Genomic DNA, 26819 nt, shown 5'->3' on the forward strand with positions numbered 1-26819 from the left:
GATTCGCCTGTTGTTGGCAATGCTACCTCATTAACATGCCTTTTGGCAGCTACACACTTGTAGTACTTGTGGCAGAACATTTTCCAGTGATCTCTTCCAATAATGTGACCATGTCAAGACAGTCACTGAAGCTGATCCAGACTCGACAGAAATGAAAGCTGTTTAGTTTGCAAATATCTGCATTGTCCTGCCTGCCAGCTGGAGCAGGAGAAGAAGACAATGGAGCTGAAAACATGCGTTGCTTTCCAGCATTCCACTTGTAAAATGCTGCATTTGGGAAAGAAAAAAATGCTGAAAAGCTGGCAGAGATTCTTGCTCCGTGAAGTAGATGTTGCACACACATTTATTTCACAACTTTCCTGTGCACACACAGAAGAAGCAAAAATAATCCCTGCTTAATTACACTTGTGTGTCCTCCCTATGACAGGTCCTGGGGATGATCTCATAACCTAGAAGGACGTGTCTTGCTCAGTGTCTCAGTGGGAAACCTCACCTGAAATTTGAGTGTAACAGGAATGCTCTCAGCCATCCTTGTCATCTGCAACAAAACTGTATTAGATCCCCAGTCTAGGATGAGGGGTCCAAATAATTCCAGATGCACAGTTTTTTACATATGGCAACAGAAGTCCCATAACACTGAAGTGTTTTCCCATGGACTGTCATGACACAATTCCACATGAATTTCTTATATTTCGTTCATATTGTTCCAGTTGCAATCGGTTTCTGTCACACTTTCCACTTGTTCTGTGTATTATGTGCAGGGTTGTAAGGTTAAAAAGTCCTCACATTTAATCATGAAAATGTCTACACTTTAATAATAAGAGAAGTTGTTTTCATGTGCGTTTCTCCTTCCAAGGTTAACTGCCAAACACGTAAGACAAAACATATATGCATTGTTTACACAAAAGAAAAGAACTCTGGGTGAAGAAAGCCTGGGCTCAAGTTTGGGACTTTCACAAAGTCCTAAAGAGACATTTATCTCTTCAGTGGGGTTTTTCAAAAGCCATGACCTGTCTCACTCTCACCTATTCACTTGTTTAGGCAACTAATCAGCTTGTAAAGTCTTAGAAGATGACAGGCAGAACTGGACAAAAAATTGATTTCTAAGCTATTTTGCCATGCATTACTTTAATCAAATGAACTAAAGGGCATTACTGGTAATTTTCTGTCCTTCTGCTAGGAAAGATCATTTTCAGATACTATTCAAATGTTCCCTGTGAATGGCCAGATACATCAGTATATTAATGTTTTGGCAGCTTCAGGTAGCTGGCCTCTTTTAGTGTCCAAATATTGTTTATGTAACTGTTTAACAGCACACTTGTTTTTTTTTATTATTTACATCATACCTTCCAGTTGCAAGCATCAGATTACAGACCATGTTTACACAATTTAAAGTCAAGAAATGTGAAGACTTCCCCACCAGAAGTTTTTATTTCCCTTTTACTAGCTTACCTTATACACTCCACTGATTCTGGCCTTGATTTTAGATCCTGGTCTTTAGCAGCCACTCCAAAATGTATGGGGAACAATCCTCCAAGAATAATGTCTCCCTTCTTCTGTGCCCGTTGGTTTGGCCCATAGGCAGCAGTGTTCCAGGTAAACAGCAAAAGAATCAAGCAGCAGCTATATGAAGTCATTGTTCCTCTTTTCACCAGGGGGTTATAGGGTGCAAAATTGGAAAAGATGATGTAAGAGAGCAGATGTTGAAGCTTTTCCTTTCCTTAATACAGCACAGAGAGGATTTGGGGCACATGTTTGCAGGGAGATAAACAACAAGGTGGGTGCCACAGTGCTGGTGTTTCTCCCTCTGTCTTCTCCATTGCAAAACAACAATTCAGCTGCCCTTCTTCCTTCATAACTGATGTATTATGGAGAGCCCATCTCTGCGAACTGTAAGAGAAAGATTTGAAAAGTGATTCCAGCTATACACCAGCACCCCACTTTGCCATGATGGTTCTGCTTTGTCAAACCAAGCCCTCAATATGCCCCTGAAGCTGCCCCCGCTCAACAACCCGCCTGGGACATATCACAACCTTGGCAAAGTCAGCCAGGTACCCCGGTGACACCAGCCACACCTCCTCCATGTCAGATGCCTGTTTTTCTGCTGCATACCCAATGTGGGTTGCTAAATCTTCCTACGGTTCTGTGTGACTCTGGTCATAACGGATGCTGTAAAACCTGTGATCAATGTCCATGAGTAGAGCACACTAGGAGACCTGGGTGGGCAACTGGGGAATAGGAAGCATCAAAAATAGTAAGAATCAAGCTTTTCTCTTAAGCAAGTAACCATAATAATCTTTTAGTGTTGATCCATCATCTCCTGGCCATTGATCATTCTTAACCCTCTGGTTTGAACTTATCCTTGCTGAAAATAAAACCGGGTCACCAGAAAGAGTTCTTCCACATTGAAAAGGAGAAAGAATTCCAGGGAAGCATTTGAAACCAAGATACTTCTCCATAATAAATCACGAAGGCTTGAAAGGTTTGGTAATCATGCCATTGAAAGCTTAGCTACAGCAGCCTTTGAAGCCTGTTTCCTGGGGATGAAAAATAACTGCAGCTTCTCCATGCTCAATACATTTTCCCAGCAGCACATCTACAGGCCTCCCAAATGAAGAACTAACTTAATTATGGCATATGAAAATGGCTATGGCTACAGGAGAGGAGATAGCACAGAAAATTCACAATTAACAGCTCTTCAGCCTATTTGAAACAGGTCTAAAAGCTACTAGTAAAAATCTGAAGTTAGTCAAATTTAGAGGAGAAGCTAGGCATAAATTGCTAATCCTGAGGACAATTAATTTCTGAAGCAAGTCATCAAGAGTTTTTAAGTGCTGAGAACCTTTTTATGAGGATGACTTATTATCACTAAATGCACCTAGATGGATTTGATCTTCGCCTGGGTCAAAAAAAGAGCTACTGCAGGGAAAAACTGTGATCACGAGGCTTCTTCTAATAGCCTGGCTGGATGATCATGCATGCTGCATGACCACCAAGCATGTGGAACTATTTCATACATTTTCATTACAATGAAGGTCTGGAAGCAGCAGTCAATGAGAGAGGAGAGACAAAGCTCCTTTTATTCTCATGCCTCTGTGGTCACTGCACTTAGACAGCTGGGCAGACACTGAAATTCTCTGTGGCGGGTCCACTCTAAACTGTTCTTTGGCCCTGGCTTGAACAAGTGCATTTTTATTGGCAAGGGCAATCAAATCTTTGGCTAGATATCCAAATATGTCTAGGTATTGGCATGGGGCCCTTTGACAGCTGGATGATAGAATTTTAACCAGAAACAGGATTAGGAAGGGACAGAGCAGTGCAACGAGTGAGTGTCCCGAAGGTTTGAGTTTTGATCTTTCCTGGCAGATGGACAGTGGTTTTGGCTCCTTCAGTGCACAACAGAATAAAGAACAAAACACTTTTCTATATTTCAGTTAGAGAAATGTTATCTTCCTCCCATCACCTGTGGTTTCAGGAAAGATACAAACACTAGTAAAGTGCTGATACAGTGTCCTGAGGTGAGGATCAGCACAGGCAAGGCCAGCACTTAGAGGTGAGATGTTTAAAAGAGGGAGAGTAATTTCTGAAGAGACACTGCAAAGGCATGGGTCTGACTAATGCTATTTAGCCCAGCTCATCCCCTCCCCCAGCTCCCTCCGGGATGGCAGGGACCTGGGGAAGTGCATGCCCCGACAGGTGCAGGGATGGGGTCCCTGGAGAGTGGGCAAGGAACCATGTGTGGGACTTATCCAAGGTGGGATGGGATCAGTGACTCCCCCACGTATTGTGGGAAGACCACAGCCTGCTGATTTACTACTCTATTTTTCTGCTTTTACTTTAATAAGGCTTTCTTTTGCCTTTGGGGTTATTCGCTTATGAAAAAGGAAACTATTTCCATCAGCAGCAGTCAGACAATATAATTTAGTTTGCTGGGATGCTGTGGAGGGGTTTGGGCTGATGCTACTGAATATTTAGGAACTCTCACCACCAGACAGTACATGGCTGAAGTATGAAATGTAGAAAAAGTAAATTCACATTCTTATTTCTCTTTTCTCACAGCAGAAAAAATCAAAAGATACAAACTGGTAAAATACACTAAATTTTAAAGCAGCATTTACAGCACTTATTAGTCCAAAATGTCATTCAAGAGCATGACAATGGAAGAGACAATGAAAACAAAATTATTCATTCATGGTACAGGGCAATAGTTGGCATCCCCCTGTATAATTTAGAACTCGTAGTTCTCAGGGAGGACATAGAATTGAAATAACATCAGAGGTGATGTCTGGGAATAAGATGGGCTGTGTATATATAAAGCACATCCCTGAGGCAGCAAACTGAAGGATAAATGTCCAAAGATGCACTGGCACAAAAAAGCAAAACTAAGTGTATGCTCAGCTCCTCATAAATCTCAGTGTCCAAATGTACAACTCTCCATACCTAAATGCCAGCTATATCTGGAAAACAAAACTCATTTAATGGGAGACATGGGACTCCCAGCTGCTTTCAAGTACCCTCCACACCTAAAGATGAAAATATTTGAAGATACTGATTTCCTGATGAACAGTTGTGGGCTTGCTGCCAGTGCCCCAGATAATATCCTCCAGTATCAACTTCTGTTGTGGCAAATTTTTCATCAGTTCTCTTTTCTTTAATTAGATTAAGATTATGAGCCTCTTCCTTATTAAAGGAGAGCATTACACAGTCAATGATTGAATTACCTGCTGATGTATACTTCCAGACATAAAACTTAGTATACTACAGGTGGAAATTGTACTACTAATAGAACAAATTACTGTGGTCCTGCAGTTTTCAGCTAATAAATTAAAAAAAAAGATTAAATTAACAAGCAACTGAATTAAGATGGAATTTTGGAATCCATTGTTATTTTTTTCCTTTGCAAATGTTTTTACATGTAAAACATTATTTAGCATTAGCACATAAATTCTTTGATTATGAACTCTTCAATGCAGAACACATTTTTACTGCACATATATTCAGCAAATACAATTCCATAAGATTACTTTTGCAAGAAAAATATTAAAAATGAATAGCAATTTTCTCTGTTTTTTTTTTTTTTAACATGGCCTGATTTTTAATCCCCCTTCCCTTTTAAAAATAATCCTCAACAGTTTTTCCACTCTGTTTTGTCAACTATCTGACATTTTTGTTCTGAACTGTCTTGGAAGAGAGTTTCTAAGCTTCAGTGGAGGAACTTGAACTGGTTCTAGGAACAGGATGAGCTATCAGGCAACTACTGTCATGGCAGGAGCAGTAGCTGAGGTGGGGAGGGATGGTACCCAGGGTAGAGTTGTGGGTATTTGAAAAGCTTGCAGCAATCTGTGCAATTTTGCCAGTTGAATGAAAGTTTTAGTTGTCAGACTAAATCTTGCAGAAAAGCCAGAAATGTTCAATACATCTTTGGGATTTTGGGTGGAAAAAGCTGAATGGCACACTCACTGCATGCATTACTTATGAAGTACTTACTAATCAAACAGTAACTAACCACAACTCTCAACAGCAGTGCTCAGGTACATCTAATAGCGGGCATGGGAAGGATCTCAAGGGACCATGAAGCAGCCCCTTAGCCCAAGAAGGGCTCAGCAATAGTAGTGCAGTTCCAGGCATATTTTCTCTGAAATCTTGTCAGGAAGAAGACCCATCAGACACTCAGGGCAGCCTGCTTTAATGACTCTCTGCTTTTACAAAGAAAACGTTCTCTCACATCTGCCTTTAGTGCTTTTTGTTACAACTTAAGCATGTCTTCTTCTCCCATCTACCACGTGCAGGCCAGTGCCTCCCTGCTCACAACCACCTTATTTGGGATTTGATTCACCTCCCCTTTTACTCTTTTTTTTAGACAAAGCAAATTTAATTTAATTTTTTTTTCATAAAGACGCTTTCCTGAGCTCAGATTATAACTGTTTCATTTCTCTGGCCTCTCTCCAGGATGTCTCCCCATTTAGTGCAGACCAGTGCCCAGAAATGGACACAGTGTCCTTGTTTGGCCCTTACAAGCACTGAGTAAAGTAGTAGAATTACTGTGTGTGTCTTGCAGGCTACAGCCCTGTTTGTACATCTCAGCATGGCATTTGTCTTTTTTGGAACAGCAAGATATTGTTAACTTATGGTAGATCATCAGCTGAACACAAAGCAAAGTTCAGCATGTTTATATTCACAAAGCCATGAAACCTCACAAGAAATTATCATTTTCCAAAAGCTTTTCTCTCACATTCAGTTCAAAGGTAGAATCTGCTAAATTTTACATGATCATCCTGGACACCAGCAAGGAACCAGCATGGAGAAGCTCAGCTAAGTCTCCTGGGCTTTCAGGACCTATTTACATCAGAGAGCCAGACAAGATTCCTGATTATGGTCATGAAAAAAGGGCTGTCCCAGACCCAAGGAGACCTTGGCCTCCCACACAGCAGGTTTGTTCTTCTTCTGGGAGGCCTGGATGCCCCAAGGAAGCTGAAGAATGACACTTCTGTAAGTGGACAATGGACACAGGATATAAGTCTTCACACTTCTAAGACCAGATCAGACTTCTAGTACTGAGGTACCACGACAAGATGAGAAAAGAAATTGTTCACGTTTGTCACCAGAGCAGGCATTAGTTCAACATTCCTGCCCCTCTTTGGTCAAAATGAGGGACAAGGGCATCAAAGATGCAATCAAAACCAAAGTGCTGGTATGCTCCAAAGGAGGAGCTGTGCTTGTAAACTGCTCCGTCTTTGAACAAGGCAAGTGCTAACTGAAAATTTACTACAAAGAAATTTTTGCCAATGCAGAAAAAGACAATTCTTACACAACACACTTCCTAAAATAAGGAGATTTTTATCTGGGCAAATAGCATGGTTGAGAGATGAAATCTCAGCCTTGGAAAAATTTGGAGAGTTCATTTGAGTGTAGAGAAAAATTCAGATCTAGAATAACGATTCTGTTCTAAAAACACTACCCACACACATGGTTTTGAACTAATACTAAACATGAATTGAAGAGCTTTAACAAAAAAAAAGATTTTACAAAATCATCAACACCATCAGGGTCACTAGGACAGTCATTCCATGTGCTCCTATTAGCTTAAGGGCATGTTATCTGCTACAGATGAAATTTTTCTGGCAGAAATCAAGACAGTAATACACTTTCACACTACAGAAAATGTATGTTAAAAAAATGATACATTACAGTCTCACCTGGCATTGCAAAATCTAAGATGAGGCCAAAACCACAGCACATAAATGAACCACAGTACTGAAGAAGCTTCTGAAGCTCATAAATAGTAAGAGTTGGCCAGTTCAAATGAAGAAAGCCGTGTACTTAGCACAGGGAGGAAGAGACTGCAGGAGGAGAGGTAGGCCTAAGAACCTAGTTTGATCATGAAAAATCTGACCACTTGTTCTAGAGTAACATTCTCAATTCTCCAGGATGAACTAAATATTAAAAACAATATAATAAACCTGGCAATTGTAACAGATTTAATTCTGCTACATCTGATAAACTCAACATTGTCAAGTTTGTTTGAGAGTTACCATTTAGGTTTCCAGAAGTTTCATATCTATAAGATTATTTTTATGTAGCAGCCATATCTTTAGCTTTCCTTTACTCCTTAAGTCATATACTGGTGTCCAAATAACACAGAACCTACTATAAAAGTGTGGAGCCATACCCTGATCTGTTTAGCACTATAAAATACCAGAGTGACAGAAATATGCCTAGGATATCACTGCTGACACTCTGCTCAACCCAGAAACTTGAGATCAAGGAAGCCTAAACTGTTAGAGGCTGATGTCCAAGACCCTTGAGAATTGCAGATATGGAAAATGGAACCAGGAATAAGCAGAACACTTTGTTTCAAGGAGTCTCAAACAAATCTGGTTGTAGCAACAGCAGTCAAAAGAGCATCGGCTCCTGACTGTTGCATAATCAAGTAAAAATCCAAACCTGCTCAGAGGCACCATTTACTGTGTGCAGATTTAACATGGGACTACAAGGCCTCTGATCTCCCTCTCACTTCAGCACTGGCTCACAAAGTGCACACAAATCCATGCCAAGCCATGTAGCTGCGATTGCACAGCTTCGTAGCAACCACCTTTCTATCAGGACTGTACCTGGCTTTGGGGTTCACATAATATTTCTCAAGTAACTTGCATCAGTATCATGTTCAATATCCCTGATCAGTGTGATTTGGGATGTGATATCCCTTTGTGGAAATAATTCTGTGTTTGCTGATGGCGGGAAGCAAAAACCAGAAATGGCAATAGAAAATACCTTAGAGAGTCATTGGATGCACTGAGCGAACACCATAAGCAAACACAGAGCTGTAAGTGGTTTTTGAGTGGTGAGTGCTTGGTGGAAATCCATGTGAAGGGTGACTTATGTCTTTGGAGTCATTTCTTCACAGGTGTGGCTGTAAGTCAGCCTGAGAAGCAGCTCCAGGGACCCTACAGGTGTGACTGGTTTTGCTCCTCTGAAGGATAAGTGTTTTCTGCAGTAAGAGCTAAGGCTTGTTTCTACAAGACGTATCACAAGCCTCTGAAACAAATACTGGAAAGGAGTAAGACAATTCTACAACTTCTCATCTTTCCACTCCTGTGCCTTCTTCAGTATAAGTATGAAAAGCCCATGTGTGTACACATCCAAGGGAGCACTGAAATGCATGAGTTTATCAGGGTATCTTGGACAAGAAACAACCTGTGAAAAATTCATTAGAACTGCTAAGACATGACAAGGAGCTACAGCACAAAACAGGATCCATGAAGAACAGGTGGGCTTGGAGGGATTTCTAAGTCCTAGGGAGTTCCAGAGCCACCGCAGCCCATCTTCAGCCTTTTGGGAAGTTGCCATAAACCCACCAGTTACTGATTACTCTAATTTATCCTGGGAGCTGCATTGGACCCTTGAGCAATCTCAGATTCAGATACTACAGGGAATCCATCTTGCCTACATATCAAAGGTGTCCTGTTTTCCCTCTCTGTGTTCCAGATTCTGACCTTCTGTTGCTGTGCCATGGTTTGCTAACTTGATTGTTTCCTACCCCTCCCGTTAAAAAGCTCATCATTTTATCAGTTGTTCAAAGCAGATGAAAAGATGCCTTTGACATAATGCCAATCTAAAGGCTTCTTGGTAGTTTCAATGATTTTTGTCTTTATGTATGGAGGAGATTAAGGGAGACCCTTAAGAGTTGCAATTAAATAGGAAGTGAAATACTTTGCTAAGGTAAGATTTTTTATTAAATTGATTTCTATTAACTTTCCTTGCTCCTAAAGAAAGTCACAACTACCCTGCTAAGGAGTGTGCATTTCAGTGAGAGATACTTTGCCCCATCCCCTATTTTTGGGATGTGACTAGACCCTCCTGAACAGATGGACAAAGAATGCCTGGGGGATACTCTAGAGAATGAAGACCATCTACATCCTTGTGGCATGGTGCATATGGCACTGGGATGTGGTTTGTGAAATTTGAGTTGTTCAGACTTTTGCCTGCAGGTGAAACAGCCATGCACTTACCCTATGTGCCTTTCAGGGCACCTTACATTCCTGCATATCATATGTACATTCCTGCACCGCAAGCAAGCCTTTCCTCGACATCCAATGCAGGAGCTGCGCCAGCAAGTGTCACCCAGCTGAATTGCTCTTAGTTCTTAATTTGCAGAATTCATCTTTTCTGTGTGTCTGGCCTTAGGACACACAGAAGTGTTAACAGGTGCTGTGTTCACAGCCCACAGAAGTGAAGTCCACCACTGCGGAATGACCTGAAAAGGTAACTGGGAAGTTTCTTCATCTTTCCCAGCTCTTCCTCCTCTCTTACAAGAAACATCTCTGGGGCTGACAAAAGGACTGAATCCCCCCAGCAAAGTCCTTTTTCCTTGCTCAGCATGCCCATAAAACAACATGATTGTGTTAAGCTCTTTGCATAAGGCCACTTTTTTTAAGATGAGCTTCATGATTGTGTTACACTCTTTGCATAAGGCCACTTTTTTTAAGATGAGCTTTTTTACAAGAAAATGAAAAGAGTCTTCAGCTTAATTCTTTAATATAATAAAATAAAAGAATAGAGTTTATGAAATTGTGTTTCTGTAGTCTGTCTGGAAAAAAATAAGGAGGAACTATCCTTGCTATCAACTCCTGGATGCTCTATACTTACATTTCTCTCTAATTTTTGTCTCTCTATCTCTGCTTTAGAAAATAATAGCTTAGAAGGACTGGTCACCAGGGTAGGACATTTTGAATTGCCTTTTGTTCTGTGCTACACTGTGAGGCAGAAAAGAACAGAGGAGGGGTGAGGGAGGTGCCAAAGTAGTCAGTCATTTGTAAATAGTTAAAATTACGAAGTTTAGTGGAGTGTTATTCAAAAGAGATATCACACTTTTTGATTGGCCAGCATTAGATCTGCTGGTTAGCCAGCTGAAAGGTCAGGGAACATGAAAGAACAGAAAAAGAATACTCAAATAAGGCAATGTATAGTTATCTTTCTGCATTTCTCTCAGTTAATCAACCAATTTTTGATCATTCCTCTACAAAACAGCAAGAGCAAATAAGATCAGATCATTTAAATAAACATGAGAAGAATCAGATTTGTATCAGCAAAATTCTTATCTCCACAACCTGTGATAAATCAAGATTAAGTGCAATTAGAGAAGTCAATCTGTCTGTCAAGTGCAGCTTTAAAATAAACTGGAATAACATATTTCTGATTACAATTTGGTATGGTTTTGTTGGAAGTGGTGTTCTCCCACAGCTGGTGTGCGGAAGGACCCTTGACACAATACCTGCTTCTTTCTCCTGCCTGGCTGGGCAGCCATATGCCAATTACTTTCTTTATCTGAGACTTTGCTTCTCAACTTGTAATAGTGTCCAGAAATAATTTTAGAAAGATATTGCAGCTATGCTTTGTCCATGTCAACAGATGTCAAACTGAGTATCAGCTGAATCAAGGCTGATTCAGGATTTTCTCTAGCAAAAAAATAAAATACAGATCTGAGAGCTGAACACTTTTTCAAATCCAGCTTTGTCAAATTGCTTACAAGGGGGAAACATATTTTGCTTAGTAATTTCTTTTAATTTTACTTGATTTTATTTTTAAAAAACATCTGCGCTTGAAGTAAAATGTTTTATTTGATCACATTTTTTTCCCTGCAGAAACCTCAGTGAACCAAACAATAAGGACAACTGTAATTCTGAGCCAGTTTCAACATAAATCCAATTCAGAAAAAACACTCAGAGTATGTGCTCAACTTTAGTGAGACTTGTCTTTCATGAAATTTAGTAGATATTAAAAGCTTAGCATGTACTTTAGTGGTTTGCTGAATCACAGACCAAAGTAGCCTCTGGCTGGTTGCTCCTTTCTCATTTATACTATTATTAAAAACAAATAAACACTTTGTTTGTGTTGGATAATTTCTTTTTATACTGAGTCCAGCATGATTTATTAATAAATTCTTATGGATTTTTGGTGGCCTTTTTTCCTAATCCTTTCTCTTGTATTTCTAGTTCTCCGCTGTCACCGGCTGCCTTTTCTTTTTTTTTAAGATTTTCCCATTGTTTATTTTCTCTTTGTTATGATTTTCTGAACGAAATAATTATTGTTCCTTCACCAGTTTTCTTCTCTCTCCTCCTTTCATTCTAATACCAAAACATTCTTTTCTATTTATATATTTCTTTTGCCTGTACACTATGTGTAACTCTTCCTGTTAAAGAGGGCAGGAGTGAATAGGGTCCCCAGGAGAAGAAAACAGATTCAATGTAAAGGGAGCCTTGGAAAGGTCATCAGAAATATCAAACTCTAGCAAGGACAGAAGTTCTGCTAAACCCATAAAATCATTAAAATAGATCAGTGAAAGGCACAGAAGGAATTCAAGAGTAGAACTGCAGGAGTGAGGGGAGGTGAGTTATAGGCACAGACAGGCACATGTCCCACTCTAGTCCTACAGTGAGAGAAGGCAAGTTTTGCTGAGTTTTCTTTGCAGAGCTGGCTTGTGCTAGCATGTCCCATGGAATGGGGCACAGGGAGGAATACAATACTGTGTGCCATACCCTGACCCCTGGAATAGGAACAGTGACCCTCATCTGCCTATGTAATGTGCTGGAAGATCAATGTGATATGCAAGAACTTGTTTATCAGTTATGATTATTTACTTTATTCACCTAAGAAATGCTGGCTGGGCCTGTGTGGCTGCACTTTGCAGCTGCAGATGACAGTAAGATGACACCACAGACCTGTGACTTGCAGCCAGTACTGGCAAGTAGCAATACCAATGCAAGCAGCCAGCATCTCTCTCCCCTATTGCTCCACCTGCCCTCTTCTGGGATACATCATATTATTTACAAGTTCACAGGAAGCAAACTTTCCATGATGATTTGTAAAAGATGGAGTGAACAAATGTAAGCACTTTTCTCATTTTTCACAGAATTCATCTTGAACCCTACAGATGCAGGTTTTCTGCCCTATAATATAAGAGGATGCTGGAAATGGCCATCCAGATTCAAATCACAGTCCATTTGGTATAAGAACCAGCCTCCAGCAGTATTCAGTGATACCTGCTTCAAAAATGTTGTGTTAGACAATTACAGGGCAAGTTTCTTACGAAGGGCATGTCTAGCTCCACTAGCTGGCAGTTGATTTATGTCCTATGCAAATAGGACAAAGTTTTGTGAAAACCAGCCTTAATTTTATAAAAGAAAAAAAAAATCAAACACTCCCATGAACAAAATATATATCCCTGAGTGATGTTCCCCTGTTGGAAATTCCCTGTCACTCTCCTCAGCTGATACAATCACCACAGATATCACAATATCACATGGGATTTTTTATTGCATCACCATTGGAGGTCATAAGGAGCTCCAAAAAGTCATCAAAATAGATCTTGAACCTTAGCTTCCTCCTGCAAATTCTGGCAGTTTAGGTTAAACTGCTGTGATGATGCAATTAACCAGATCAGCTGGATTTGGTACTGAGGAAGACCAGGAGCGTGGCACTTGCTGGGAAGACTGCCCAGGTTAAGAGCGTGGTCTTTTTAGACTAGCACCTCAAATAACTAAATCCAAAGGAACATGTCTAATAATGCTCAAGTGTGGGCTTCTTATGACTGCATTTATCTCAACAGGTCTATTATCATGCTTTTAAACCAGAAAAAGGCTAGGAATTGTACCTTTCTCACTTCTAGATTTATTTAGTTGGGAATTTGTTATTACTACTATCACATTCTTCAGGAATTTTCATATAATTTAGCTGGTAACTAAGGTATTGCTCAGTGAGAGTAAAGACAGAACTCAAGTGAAGGTAGGGACAAGCAAAGCTATTTAGCTTCTAAAATAATCTGTATTCACTGCAAAGGACTTAATCCATTCTCTTCATTGTCTGAAAATAAAATCCATAAAAGTGCACATGTTATTTTTCTTTCAGCACACAACACCTTATGTTCTTGAAAGAGCGTATGATGGAAAATTATCATCCTTTCTGGCAAAGCTCCTCTCTGAAATAAAGCAGATCCCAGAAAGGAGATCCCAGGCTTTAATGAATCGAATTGCTAGGCTGTGTGTCCTACGCCTTTCTAAATAAAGCGTGTTCCCATTGTGTTAGGCATTACAATATAATTTTTTCCAGTTCATAATTTAAACAAAATTGGTGAGGGATAGCAGAGCTTCAGGGAAAGAGAGATGACTTCCTCTGCATCATTTCCATATCCCACACAGAATTCCAAGCAGCTTGGGAATAGAAGCAAATACAGGGTTTGTGCCACAGAAAGAATTGAAGAGCACCCTGCTTTATTGCACAAACTGGCATGATACGAATGATTGAAGGCTCTCAGCTGGATAGGGAGCCTGGATGCTGGAATACCAGCTGTCTGCCAGGAGAGCAGAATTGCCCACTACAGACCTAAGGGCAGGGACAGAGTTCTTGACCAGCGAGCAAAAAACTGATATCAGAACCACTGGAAGATACATGAAAGCTTTCATGGTCTTCATGGCCCTTTCTGCCACACTGTCCAGAAATCAGAAGACACTGTGGCCACCCACTTCCTCTGTGCATCCCTGAGAAACACAACGGTGTTAATTGACCACAATGTAAACACCTCTTGTTAACAGAGCACTTCTAAAAATAGTATTTGTTTCTTGATTTCCCCCTCATTCCTTTTTGAAGGTGATCTTTCTGGAGCAGAAAAACACCTGGGGTCACACTCCGGTAAGCCCCAGCCACCTTGCCTGCCTGCCAGCTCTGCAGCTCTATGCGCTTCATCTCCGGGACGATGGTGTGACTTTTGGAGGCTCTATGCCTCATTTAGCCCTGGTAATGGCTTAATTGGGTTGCAAAAATGCAGGAGCATGATAAAGAAACAGCTCTGCTGTGCTTATTTCAGCAGGTGGAGGGAGAGGAGAGGAGAGGAGAGGAGAGGAGAGGAGAGGAGAGGAGAGGAGAGGAGAGGAGAGGAGAGGAGAGGAGAGGAGAGGAGAGGAGAGGAGAGGAGAGGAGAGGAGAGGAGAGGAGAGGAGAGGAGAGGAGAGGAGAGGAGAGGAGAGGAGAGGAGAGGAGAGGAGAGGAGAGGAGAGGAGAGGAGAGGAGAGGAGAGGAGAGGAGAGGAGAGGAGAGGAGAGGAGGCAGGGAAAGGAAAAGGCAAAGGAAAAGGAAAGGAAACCCCACATTTTCTACCTTGACTAGATATTTATGTGTGTAGTTTTGTTTATAATGGGGCATTATGCTGACTAGTTGTGTAGGTGGCAGGATTAACATGTCAAATGAAGGAGTACCAGGAGAAGGCCAGATTTGGGTAATTTCCAGTAATTTTCTACAGCAGTCAGCCCTCTACCCAAAGGGCTTCACTCCATCCCCACTAACTTCTTAGTGAGGGCTGAGATAATGGGTGCTTTCCTTATCTAGGTGGGAGGGGAAAGGTGAGTGGGAGAAAAGGTGAGAGGAAAGGTAGGTGACAAGAGTGACCATTTCAGGAACAGCAAAGGAAGCAGCTCATACAATTAGCCAAATGTCCATTCACCATTTCTCAGCCATACTTCCCCCTCTCCCGAGAGGAATCTTGCTACCTACCCAAAGAAAACCATCCTATCCTCTTTTGAATTATTCCAATATTTTTTACTGGCATCCCATAAACCACTCAAAGAATAACATGGTACTACTCCCTGTCTTAGAAAATCTCAGACAGAAAGAAAGAAATACAAGTTTCAAAAGGTGAGGAACCTCTTCCTTTAGGGATCTGTTCTTCATCAGCAACAAGAGCATAAGACCAGGGGATGAACCAGATTCCCCTTCACCTAAAGTAATAAAGATAAACCAAAAAATTTACTTCACGGTGGAAAGGGCAGCCTTCCTTCTGGATGGTCTTTCTTTATGAGCTTTCACCATCCCCAACAAGATCCCAGCTATTTACCTGACTTTGTTTCCTCCCTTTCCTCTCTGAGTGGGTGTTCTATATTATCTCAGAGTAGTCTCCTTAAGCTGGAGCCAAAATTGCTCATACAGTACTGAAGTTACAGAAGTGCTAAATACTTGCCACTGTGTAAAGGACAACCTATATCTATTTTAGCTTTCTGCCTTGGGGACTGGTACAAAATATCCTGTGCTTTATTCATGTCTAGTATTAAAACTTCCAAGAATAGATATCTGGCTGATAAAACTTCCAGAGGATTCTGCTGTAAATCAGAACACATCCTCACTGGTAACATTTCAAACGTCTGATTGGGCCTTGGTGCTCTTATTTACAGCACAGCCCTATAAACATTTCCTCTAACACAACAGCAGGGGCAGCAAACAGCATGGAGCAAGCACAAGCAGCCAGTGGGAGGAAAAAAAATTCAAGGATTTTCAGGCAACCTCTCATGCTTCCTTTGGGAAACTCACCGGAATTGTTCCTAATAATTTTTTACTCACATTTCCTGCATGCTTCTTATTACAATTTCCTTGCTAACTTGAAAAAAACTGTGTTGAGGGGGAATTGATGTATGTGTCAAGTGGCCAGCAACAAGATGATTTTTAAGTTTCCCTGGGGTCTAGCGGTAACATAAAAATTTCCCTGTGGGAGCTCAAACAGCTCAGCCACAGAATTGTTTCTGATGGACTAGAAATTTTAAGTGCTTGCCTTCATCTAGTAATTGCCTGGGTACCAATACTGGTGATGTGGTTACAATTACGGTATGCAAGCAGAATGTGGCATCAGCCTATAAGAGGGGGCTGGTTCCAGCCAGGCTTGAAGCTTTAAATAGGACAATCATCACACCCACTGACTAGTAGTGCAAAATCAAATGGGAAATGTAAATTAAAGTGTTAAGCCTATCCAATCATGGACCAAAAATGCATTTCTAGGTACCAAAGTATTTACACTAAACCAGAAGCTGTCTGGAATAAAAGTTGGCAATAAAAATATTAAAAAACACTTATTTGTAGCATGGAAGAAAGGGAAAAATAAAAACCCTTAACAAATTCTAAGATTCTAAGTATGCAGGGAATTGATGAGGGAGGTTTATAAGATCAAGGAAGTACTAAATAGTTAACAGAGGTAAAGAGACAAAAATTATATTTTTATAAATATAAAATGTGCCTGAGAGTGGCCATGAGCCCAGTGCTAGATGCGGGTGGTAGAACTGTAAATGGCAATCCAAAAAAGGCGGAAATATCGAATAAACATTTTGTCCTTCGCACATTGTTTTGTCCTTGGAATGAAGCTGTAGAATGTATCATCCCATATTACGTCAGCCCAACAAAATTCACCGTAGGTAATAAAAGGAGATGTGAGACGAGATCTGCTAAAATTAAATGTTTTCAAATCAACAGGCCTGGAGTCTTACATAAACTAAATGAGGAGTTCTCCGAAGCACTAGTGTTGATACTGAACAACTCATGGAAAAATGGGAAAATTTCAAAGGGTCAGAGAACTGCAAGTGTATGCAGTTATTAAATAACTAATAAAGAAGGAAGGCCCAGAAAATTATAGGCACCATACCCCAATATCAATCTGGGTACAATAATGAAATGAGTTAAGACAGCAGTCTTTCTAAAAATCAATGAGGATAAAATATTACTAATTTTAACAATATTTTTAAAATACCCCACTGTTCTTTTTACGAAATGATGAACTAGATACAGACAACTATATAGAGTATATCATGGACATGTCCAAGGCGTATGACTGACCAGATTAAAAGTTGCAATTAATAGATTCAAAACTAGTTTATGGATAGATCTTAAAGGTTTTGTTTAAGGGATGGTATCAATGAGAGGAGTATTTTCTAAAGACACCACTCAGAGATCAATCTCATTCTGAACCTATTCCATATTTTTTAATCAGTCCTCTAGACTGTAAAATGAAGCCATGTTTGTTAAAAGCTGATACAAACACAAAAGCTAGCAGTGAAGAAGACAGTTTTAATGTATGATTGATCACTAATGTTGGCATATACAAAACTCAGCTTTCCCCTGGGCACCAGTGATTTTCGGTGCTGTGCTCAACCTACTCATCTTCCTGGTGGCTCTGCATTGAAATAACTCTATAGCTCAATCTCATGTTTCAAGGCTTCTGTGGACAGCCTGCAGGAGGGAGAGGACAGCTCTTTTTTCTGATGCCCAATTTACCCACACGCTCTAGGATGCTTGAAGGAAGACAAAGCTTCACTGATTGGCAGCAGCTAGACTGAGACCCTGAAAAAGTTGCACCAGTGTCCTGCTAGGACACAAAGGATCTATTTTTTCTTAAGTGCATGTGTTGGTCTAACTTGCTCACACGCTGAGGGTCAAATTTAAAGTCAGATATGGAATTAGGAAGGAATTTTCCATCCCACAAAGACTGGCGAGAATCCCAAGTGCAGCTAACTCACTGTTTTCTCTCCTTATCTCCCTAGACTTGTACAGGGAGATGCAAATAACAAACTTAAACCCAGAGATTTAATAGACTTACAAGATCTTAGAATAAAAAAGGGACATATTTCTTCATGGGATGCAATCACTGCATGACTCAGAGGCTTGATTCTCCTGAGTCAATGTGGGGCAGAAGGCATGCATAGTGTTTTGGTAAGGGAAAGGTATGTGTGATGTTGTACGTCTTACAACAGTTGTATTGAGAACTCCTCAGGACACAACACAAGCCTCAGGACACAAGGAAAGACAGTGTGTACAGATGGTGCTGTAGATGTGCCACTGTCATAAAATGAGAACAATGTGAGAGTGAATTCTGCTGCAGACCATCTAAACATTGGTTGTTGAGGAATTTCTTCACGTAGATGTTTCAGCTGTTTAAGGCAATCCTCCTAGAGTCTATCTAACCAAAATGACCAGAAAACCAGCTAAAAAGTAGCCACTAGTTAGAACTACTTCTGGTGTTGACAGATCAGCTTACCGACAAGGAAACTGTTTCCTATAGTGTCAGCACAGTAAAAGTTGAAGTTTAGGTCACATGTATACTTGTCTCAAGCATAAACAAAAAGCCCTGATAAGTTCCAGATCTAGAGGCCTTTTCCTGTGGGTGCTACTGTAGTGAAGCAGAACAAGCCTGGCTTGATGTTCAGATAGCAGGATAAACCTGCAGTGTTAGCAATGGTGTGGTGCCTTGTTTTGACTTACACACTGAAGAGCAAAGACAAGGCCTCCAAAGGAGAATGAATACAGATGAGCAAGAGGTTATTTCATTGATAACTCACTTTTCAGAGAGCTGCCCACACTTACAAGGGGATAAGCAAACACTGAACCTGGAAACGTGTTCTCAAACCCCCACTAAAGTGATGTCTGACTTTCTCTTGCTTTTGACTGTACAGATTCAATACACAAAATGCACCCTTGTTAAGACCAAACCTACCAGATCTGTAGCCATCTAAAAGAGCAATATGTTACAAAGTGGAAGGGAATACTTCTAAATTTAACCTAATAATGGATCTCCCTTCCCACTATTAAAAAGACAGACCTAATGTGTACCACAGGAACGCACTTGAGCATATCTGGATTTCTGTAAAGTAGAAAACTCTATTAAAACAGCAGACTGGCTGTAAAAAGGCACCCCCACAACAGTCAAGGCAACAAACACTTACAAAGTGACTGGGAACGGCAAATTTTAATCAAATCATTCAACCCTTTTGTTGTTGCAAACCTTGATTATGTCAGACAATATTGTTAGAGTCTTGCTAGAGACTAAATGATATCATCTTTCTAAATTACAAAATGTCAAGGCAGACTGCTCCTAAAATTTCAGAAGACAGCATATTTGCCTCTTTTGCTACCTGCAAAGCTGAAGGCAACAATTTCAAACAAAACAAAGCACCCCCTGTGGGTCCTTTTGCAAGGAATCAAGGAGAGCTCAAAACTACCATTAGCATTTGTAACCTCTTTCTGAGCTAAACCCATTAGCTACAGAAACATTGCTAAAAAACAGCAATAGGAGGTACTTCAGTAAACAACTACATCAGCAGATTTCGAGTGTTCACTGTATATGCCTAATTTCTTGGCAGCTTAATTTCTTGCTCAGTCACTTACTTCTTGTGCAACGTTGAATGCAGCAAAAGAAATCTCTGCTTCCCTAGCCAATAAATAGCTAACAATTAGCTGTGACCTCTTTTGTGGAGGATGGAGGATGGAGGCTGAATAATTGTTCCTCAGCAAAATAGAAGGATACAATATTATTATATATAAAATTATGATAATGATCTGTGTACACCTCTCATAGCTTCTCTCCATGGATGTAAGACTTCCTAACAAACATTAAATTAATCCTTGCCACCATGCTCTTGGAAGACAAATGATACTTTGCTACAATTTGTTTGCAAGTGGGAGAATGTAATGAACAGCTAATGCTTGCACATCTAATTAAAAAAAATGCTTTCATGATTTTATTTCTAAATGTTTATTTAATTTCCCAGAAGTGAAACTGAGAAAAAGTGTGCTATTTCATGCCAGTCTCTCTCCACCCCTTTGGCTCTTTGAAGCCTTACAATATCAAGCCTGTAAATTCAATTTCTGTGTCTGGAGGCTCAGATCTAATAGCTCTGTCTGGAACATCAGTATCAAGGGATCTTGTCTTCAGAGTTTAGAGGAAAACAGCAAAGAGTTCTCTGGAGAGCCAGAAAGAAAAAATCCATGATTTATTTTAGAGAGAGATTATTAAGAGGTGACAACTACAAGAGCATATTACTTTTATTAGTAGCTTCCCAGTATCACAGTGTACACCAAAATTTATATACAAACAGAAAAAAAATAATGTATTCTCACCTATCTATAACTTGCCCATGTTCTCTCTCCAGCAGAAATCATCACTGCTCATTTCAGAAAAAGACACAATGAACTGGGATAGTTAACCTCCCACCTCAGGCCCCATCATCATCTCCAACAATTTTAAGTTCTCTAAGCACTGAGGCAAAAGGACTTCATGTTTCTATCAGTGTCATCATTAGCAATGAATATTCTTACTGCTATGACTAAACATCACTACTTTTAAAAAACCAATTTTGGCAAGCCTGCTGTATTCCTGGGCCAGTAAATTTTCAGTGGTTAAATTTTCTGACATACTTACTGACATACATATCAAGGGTGTTTTTAAAAATCCACACTGATTTTCTGTCTAACCTGACTGAAGGACGTAGCTGGGTATGTTTCCCAACCATATTACTGTGCACGTGTTAAGACCATCAGGAAGACTCAATGCTCAAACTGTACTCAGGAGACAGAAAATGAGGACTGCTCTGCTGAAATCCAGGAACCAAAGTTCAACTCCTCCTTTTTCTTTTTCAAAGGTGAGCAAATTTTCAGTCAATTGTGCTTACCATGGGTGTTTGTCATCATACCTTCAACTGAGAGCTATGAATCAGACACCACAGTTACTCATATTTTTGTATTAGGCTGATTAATATTTCTGAATTTATAAACATAGGTTAATATTCAGGTATTTCATGTATTTATGTATTTAGAAACACATAAACCTATCAATGTGTCTTTGAGTGTTTGTCAGCCTGCTGTTCCTTTATGGAAAAACCCCCAATGTCTCATTTGCAAGGGCAGAGATTCCAAATCAGTATGGTTACACAGGTCCATCACATTAAGAGGTTCAGGCCTTGAGACAGGTTTCTGTTCAAGCACCGTTTACTGTTAATGCATTTGACACCTCTTGAAATGGATCAATCATTGCAGTTAGATCAGCTTTCCCTAAGCCAAAGTGTCTTATATGGACCCATAAATATGTAGACCTATAAATATAGATCTATTTCCAATAGAGCTACAGCAAAACACATTGCTGAATAAAGACAGCTACAGTGACTGATAATAGGAAATGAAGAAATTACCTGAAAGTAAGAAATTCCCTATATAACTTTTATATACTTCCACGATTTGATTTACATAATTTCACTTTCTCTGTCAAATCCTACCCTCACTTCTTCTTTGGAGCAGTATAATCCACAATATCCTCAGTCTCCCTCTTTCCTATTCAAAGAGAACCACAAGAATCTGCTGTTTTGATTTGTGAACATGCTGGCAGTCTGCTCAGGTGCCTGGCTCAGGTCTCAAAAACTGGTGTTTTAACCTGGGCTGAAGAACACATATCTCACCTGCAGAGCATGAACCTCCACACATGCTTTGCCAATGGTCAGACCACACAGCAAGAGGACTGAATCAAACTTGCAGTGTGGGGAAGGTGTGACAACAGGAAATGCAGGGGCAGCGTTTGAAAAATGCAGAGTCCCAGAAGCCAGGAGCTGGATTAAAAGAGGACATAGCTTTGAACAAAGGTTCAAACTCTGCTCTAATTTGTGAGTGCAAAAAAGATGTCCAGACAAACAACACTTGACAAGCTTCCTTTCTCTTGATACTGTGTGATTTAAAAGGATCCAATAGTCATGCACATGCTTTCTGATTTCCAAACTAACAACAATTAAAGACCAAGGAAAAGCTAATATGACTTGAAGAACTGTATACTAAATTGATTCCCAATACAAATTTCTAAACAAATACTAAAATCTGTGTAAAGCTAATTAAAATTTCAGAACCTGCCTTCAATTTTACCTATATTTCTTTTGTAATTACCCAATTACTTATGCATGATTAAATCACCCTGTAGCCAGGGAGCAGGAGTTTTTCCTCAAATCACAATTGAACCTGAAGGATTACTTTGCTATTTTATATAAATGAGTTGAAATAACTTCCGTCATGGAAGCACATGACCTAGGACTAGGTTGAAGAAATAACTAGTTCATTTTCACAACATGAGCTGAAGTCTGTACTGCTCTATTCATCAGTTTTTTTCATCTCAGTATAGAATGAATGAGAATGACCTTTTGATTTTTCAACTGAGAGCCACTTTATCACACAATCTGTGTTTACACAGCCATAAGTATTCCTAGAATAATATCATGTCAAGCAGCTGTTACTGTAGTTTTATATGTATCAATGTAGAGTCTTGGAACATGCAGAATATTTCTGTGGAAATGGTCCAAGAAGATAATGTAAGAAGGACAGCTCAGTTATCAAATTGATCCTCTTTCTTTAGGCATTTAGGAAAACCAGAGATATAGTGAGTGAGAATTAGGATAAGGTTTGCAATTTGATATAGTTATGAATTTTGCTCAGAGTAAGGACATCTGTATATTTTTGAATGTAATTATTACTCTTAACTGTTTAGGTTGCACTGTAAACATGCACCATGTTAAACAGATCTCAGGACTGCAGAGTGCTTTTCAAACTAAATAAACTGTGGAAGAGGGGTTTATTTTTTGCCTCTTTATGATTTACACAATCCATACAGATAAGGATTTTATTGCTTTGTTAATAAAAATTAAAGATAGCAGAAAGCAATGACTCTAAGCATCTGTTACCACCCATAGTTTAAACAGTTGACTGAGAAGAGACTACGTGCTGCAGCAAACAATTACACAGAAGTAAATGTTGCTGTACAAGTCATGCCCAGGTTCTCCAAGCTGTTCTTGGCATAAGACCAGCAAAGGTGAAACAAAAATGGCTTTATGTCATCCTTGTAGTTGCCCAAATCTAGCAACACACAGAGAGGCCAGCCCCAGCCCTGCATGCCACAGTGTAGCAACAGGACTGCTCTAACAATCACCCACTTGCCTGGGGTTCCAGCAGGGTATTTGGTAACTGAGGACCACAGGAAGAAGGTGAACTTTAATTTCCTCAGGTGTTTTCTCCAAGTACAGGAAACATTAAGTGAACCAGCTAGTACCAAGGAAATAGGTCTCTGGATTTTAGAAACATCTCAACTGAAAAGCTCTCCTCCATGAACTTTTTGAATGAAACAATGCCATAATATTAACTTAGAGCACTTTAGTTTAAACTAGGCTTAGTATACAGGCAAGACAGGCAGAGTGCACAGGCAAGGCAACTGAAAGCAGCTCGAGGAGGCCTTGGGGGTGTTGGTGGATGAGAAGACTGACATGACCCAGCAATGTGCACTTCCAGCCCTGACAACCAACCACATCCTGGCTGGCCACCAGGTCAAGGAAGATCATTCTCCCTCTCTACTCCACTTTCAGACCCCACCTGGAGTGCAGCATCCAGCTCTGGGGCCTCTGACATAAGAAGGCTGGAACAGGGAAGTCTGAGGGCCACCATATGGCAGCCTTCCAGTAAAAAAAGGGCTACAAGACAGCTGGAGAGAGACTTCTTACAAGGAGATATAGTGACTATAGGAGAGGAGATGGTCTTAAACTGAAAAATGTTTAGATTAGATATTAGGGAAAAATTCTTCCTTTTGAGGGTGATGAGACACTGGAGCAGGTTGTCCAGAAAAGCTGTGGATGCCCCATCACTGGAAGTGTTCAAGGCCAGGTTGGATGGGATTTTGAGCACCCTGGTCTGATGGGAGGTGCCCTTTTCCATGGCAGGGAGGTTGGAATGGAATGATCTTTAAGGCTGTTTCCAACTCAAACCATTCTATGTTTCCAACAGGCCACTGTGTTCAATTTCTATCAGCCCGCAGCATCGAAAGGAAAAGATGAGAGCCATGAATTATCTAACCCTACTGCCAGCTCTTTTAGTGAAATCATGTTCTCTTAATTAAGAGATGTAGGCCTCATAATCCCTTTCCCCAATAGGATGTGAGCTCTTGCTCACCTAAAGTCGTTAATTTAGCAAGGAAATGTGCATTGTTAGGTATACAGCAGCACTGCTGCATTCCATGCTTAACTGAGACTTATGAACTCTCCTTCCTAGCTGTAAGGTTATTAGATACTTGAATGATTTTTATAGTTGCTTTGCTTCTGAAGAAGGTGGTGTAATATTAGTGTGAGCATCACAGAGATACATTAACTGGCAATTACTGTCTAAAGCCAGAGAAAAATCATCAAAAGAAAAGAAGAAAAAAGGAGGAATCCCAGTGAGAAACAAAATATTTAGGCTTTTGCATGTTTCAAATGCTTATCAAAAATTCCTCCTTTCAATCTCTGGGCCTAGAAATCAGATCATTTTTCAAAATTGAATGTAAGTTGCCATTTAAACCTATATTTTGATCAATCACATGAATGTGAACCTAAGCACCCAACAATAGAAATCTGAACCTGAAAATTATAGTTGTGCATTTTTTCTACTTTGATAATCCTTGATACAAAATGGGAACTTGCTACACTGTAATTAGACATTTTTAAAAGCTCTTTCAGATCTCTGGATGAAACACAGTATCTGGGTGCCAAGCTGTTGTCAACTTTTTTACTGTCTGGAATTGTATGTTTAAATTCTAGCTCTATCAAGTCAAGCTTTCTTATTTCTGAGACAGCTATTTCAGTGTGTTTTGATTTACTATGAGAGACCTTTCAAACAAGGCCATATAATGTAGGGTTGTTTCAAACACTGCCTATAAAAACAAAATCTTAATAGTCCACATGTGTTGCGTGCAAGTGTATTTCTTATAACTTACAAGATGTTATTGTTTTTAATGGACATCCCTCCAAACCTACCTGCCAGTTTGTAAATTGCTAACAGCAACAGGAAATTGTAAGGACAAACTGCACCCTCGGTGTCACCTACAGTCTTCTGCATCCCCCGGGTTGTTGGCACAACTGTCAACAGTTCTCAGTTACACGTCAGTAATTCTTTGGGCAAGGTACATGAAGAGAGAGGATATAAATTGTTGTGTCAGCTCTGCCAGTTTTGCAATGTTAATAGAAATTACAGTACCAAGATTTGTTTTAGACTTTAGTAACTGCAGCTATAGCCCTGATAAACATCGCAATGGAGGTATTGAATAAGAAAATGAGACTGCTACAAATCCCCTCCAGAATAAGATTTTCACTTTAAAAACTGCAAATATTAACAATGTCATGGCATTGCTTATAGGAAAGGCATTTTGGCAAAGCTGTAACACTTCAAGGAAAAATAAATAATTTTAGGATAAGTCATTTACACTATTTTGATATCGTGGCATTAAAATAATCTGTTCCTCAATAACAATTTTTGTCAATGGTCTCTTCTCGCAGAATGTCACGGGGATCTTCAGTGTCATCTGCTGGGCACCATCACCAACCTAAAGGTTCTTAGAAATATGATCATCTGCAGCTATAACTAGCAATAGTCCCTACCTAGAACCAAGGAAAATTAAGTGCTATGCCTCAGTGCCACTAGCAGGCAATAAGTCTATTTCTACAAATACATTTTGATGTACAATGCAAGAAATAAGTTATTAGGGGAGAAAGGAAACGGGCATAGGGAGAGCATCTCATCCTCATACAAACAACAAGTGGGGAGCACTCAGCCTCACAGTCCCTTGTTTCGCCTTGTTGACCCTATTCACTCCGATAGGGATGGTGTTCTTCCCACATTTCCCTTAGGCAGGTTTGTGAGACAGCAGACAGTGCCAGCTCTCTGTCTGCCTCAATTCCCACCCCACTGCTGCCTCTTGTCAGGTCTCCACATGTGCTCCAGATCCTCTCACTGCTGCTGGGTTCAGTGCTAACTTTGCAGCATCTCTCATTGCACTGTGCTGCCAGTTGTGTGCTGATGATATAACATCAGACATGTCCTACTTCAGCTAGAGCAATTCCAGTTTGACAAGTAGGGGAAAATGGCCTGATCCAGGCATCTACCTTCATACTTTCAGCTCTGTCACTGCACGCAGGAAGTCCAAGAGAACCACTGCATTTCTCTCCATATTGCTCACCTCTGACAATGACCAGAATGTAGGGACATTTCTGATTGTACCGAGTTCCTTCCCATTAAAAGTGTCCAGTTTTTCTTGTCCTTCATAAAATTCCTGTTTACCAACTGAAAACTGAAATAGACCCTATGGAAGCAATAAAAATAAGTAAAGCAAAACAACTACCAAATACTCAATCTACTTCATTCTGGCTATTTCCAGTATATGGTGACTGATCACACCTGCGTCAGATTCCAGCCACAGAGCTCCTGATGCACCCATGGTCAGAGCCCAAACTCAGCAAGAATGTACCTGTGACTTGGGTGATCAGACACCATGTGGTTTCATTTGAACCTCAGTTTTCTATTTAAACTAAACACCTCTGCCTTTCATGGCTGTGAACCAAAACTTCAGTGCTTAAGTAGAGTAAAACAAATACAGCAAGTGTTGCAGAAGCTCCAGAAGAGGAAGGGGTTGCAGTTATTAACACTGAAGAACTGAAGCTCAGGTCCTCGAAAGTTCTTGAGATAGTTATCACCCTCTTTAGGCACAAAGAATTTTCCAGCCCCAGAAGTGTCATTCAGCTGCTACTTAAGCCTAGAGGATTGGGATCTCATCTCTGCAAGCCAGTACACTGATACTGTGCATCCTGCACCACTTCGTGGAGAGACACTGCTCAAATCTCTCAGCTGAAAGCTCCCAGGCAGAGTATTCAAAGTATGTGGTCTATCTGTGGAGAAGGGAGGATAAAGGCCTG

General features: G+C 40.2%; 1 protein-coding gene across 1 annotated transcript in view; it reads right to left on the reverse strand.

The window, feature by feature from the left end:
- The window catches only part of CASR (calcium sensing receptor), a 72874-nt gene that overhangs the window by 39253 nt on the left and 6802 nt on the right, over positions 1-26819 (reverse strand). Inside the window, exon 2 of the mRNA XM_069019030.1 lies at positions 1453-1890. Within this exon, the coding sequence (XP_068875131.1) occupies positions 1453-1637 (185 nt within the window). The 5' untranslated portion in view covers positions 1638-1890. The remainder of the gene's footprint in view (positions 1-1452; positions 1891-26819) is intronic.

The sequence above is a fragment of the Aphelocoma coerulescens genome, chromosome 1 (genome assembly GCF_041296385.1).
Source record: "Aphelocoma coerulescens isolate FSJ_1873_10779 chromosome 1, UR_Acoe_1.0, whole genome shotgun sequence".
NCBI classification, from domain to species: Eukaryota; Metazoa; Chordata; class Aves; order Passeriformes; family Corvidae; genus Aphelocoma; species Aphelocoma coerulescens.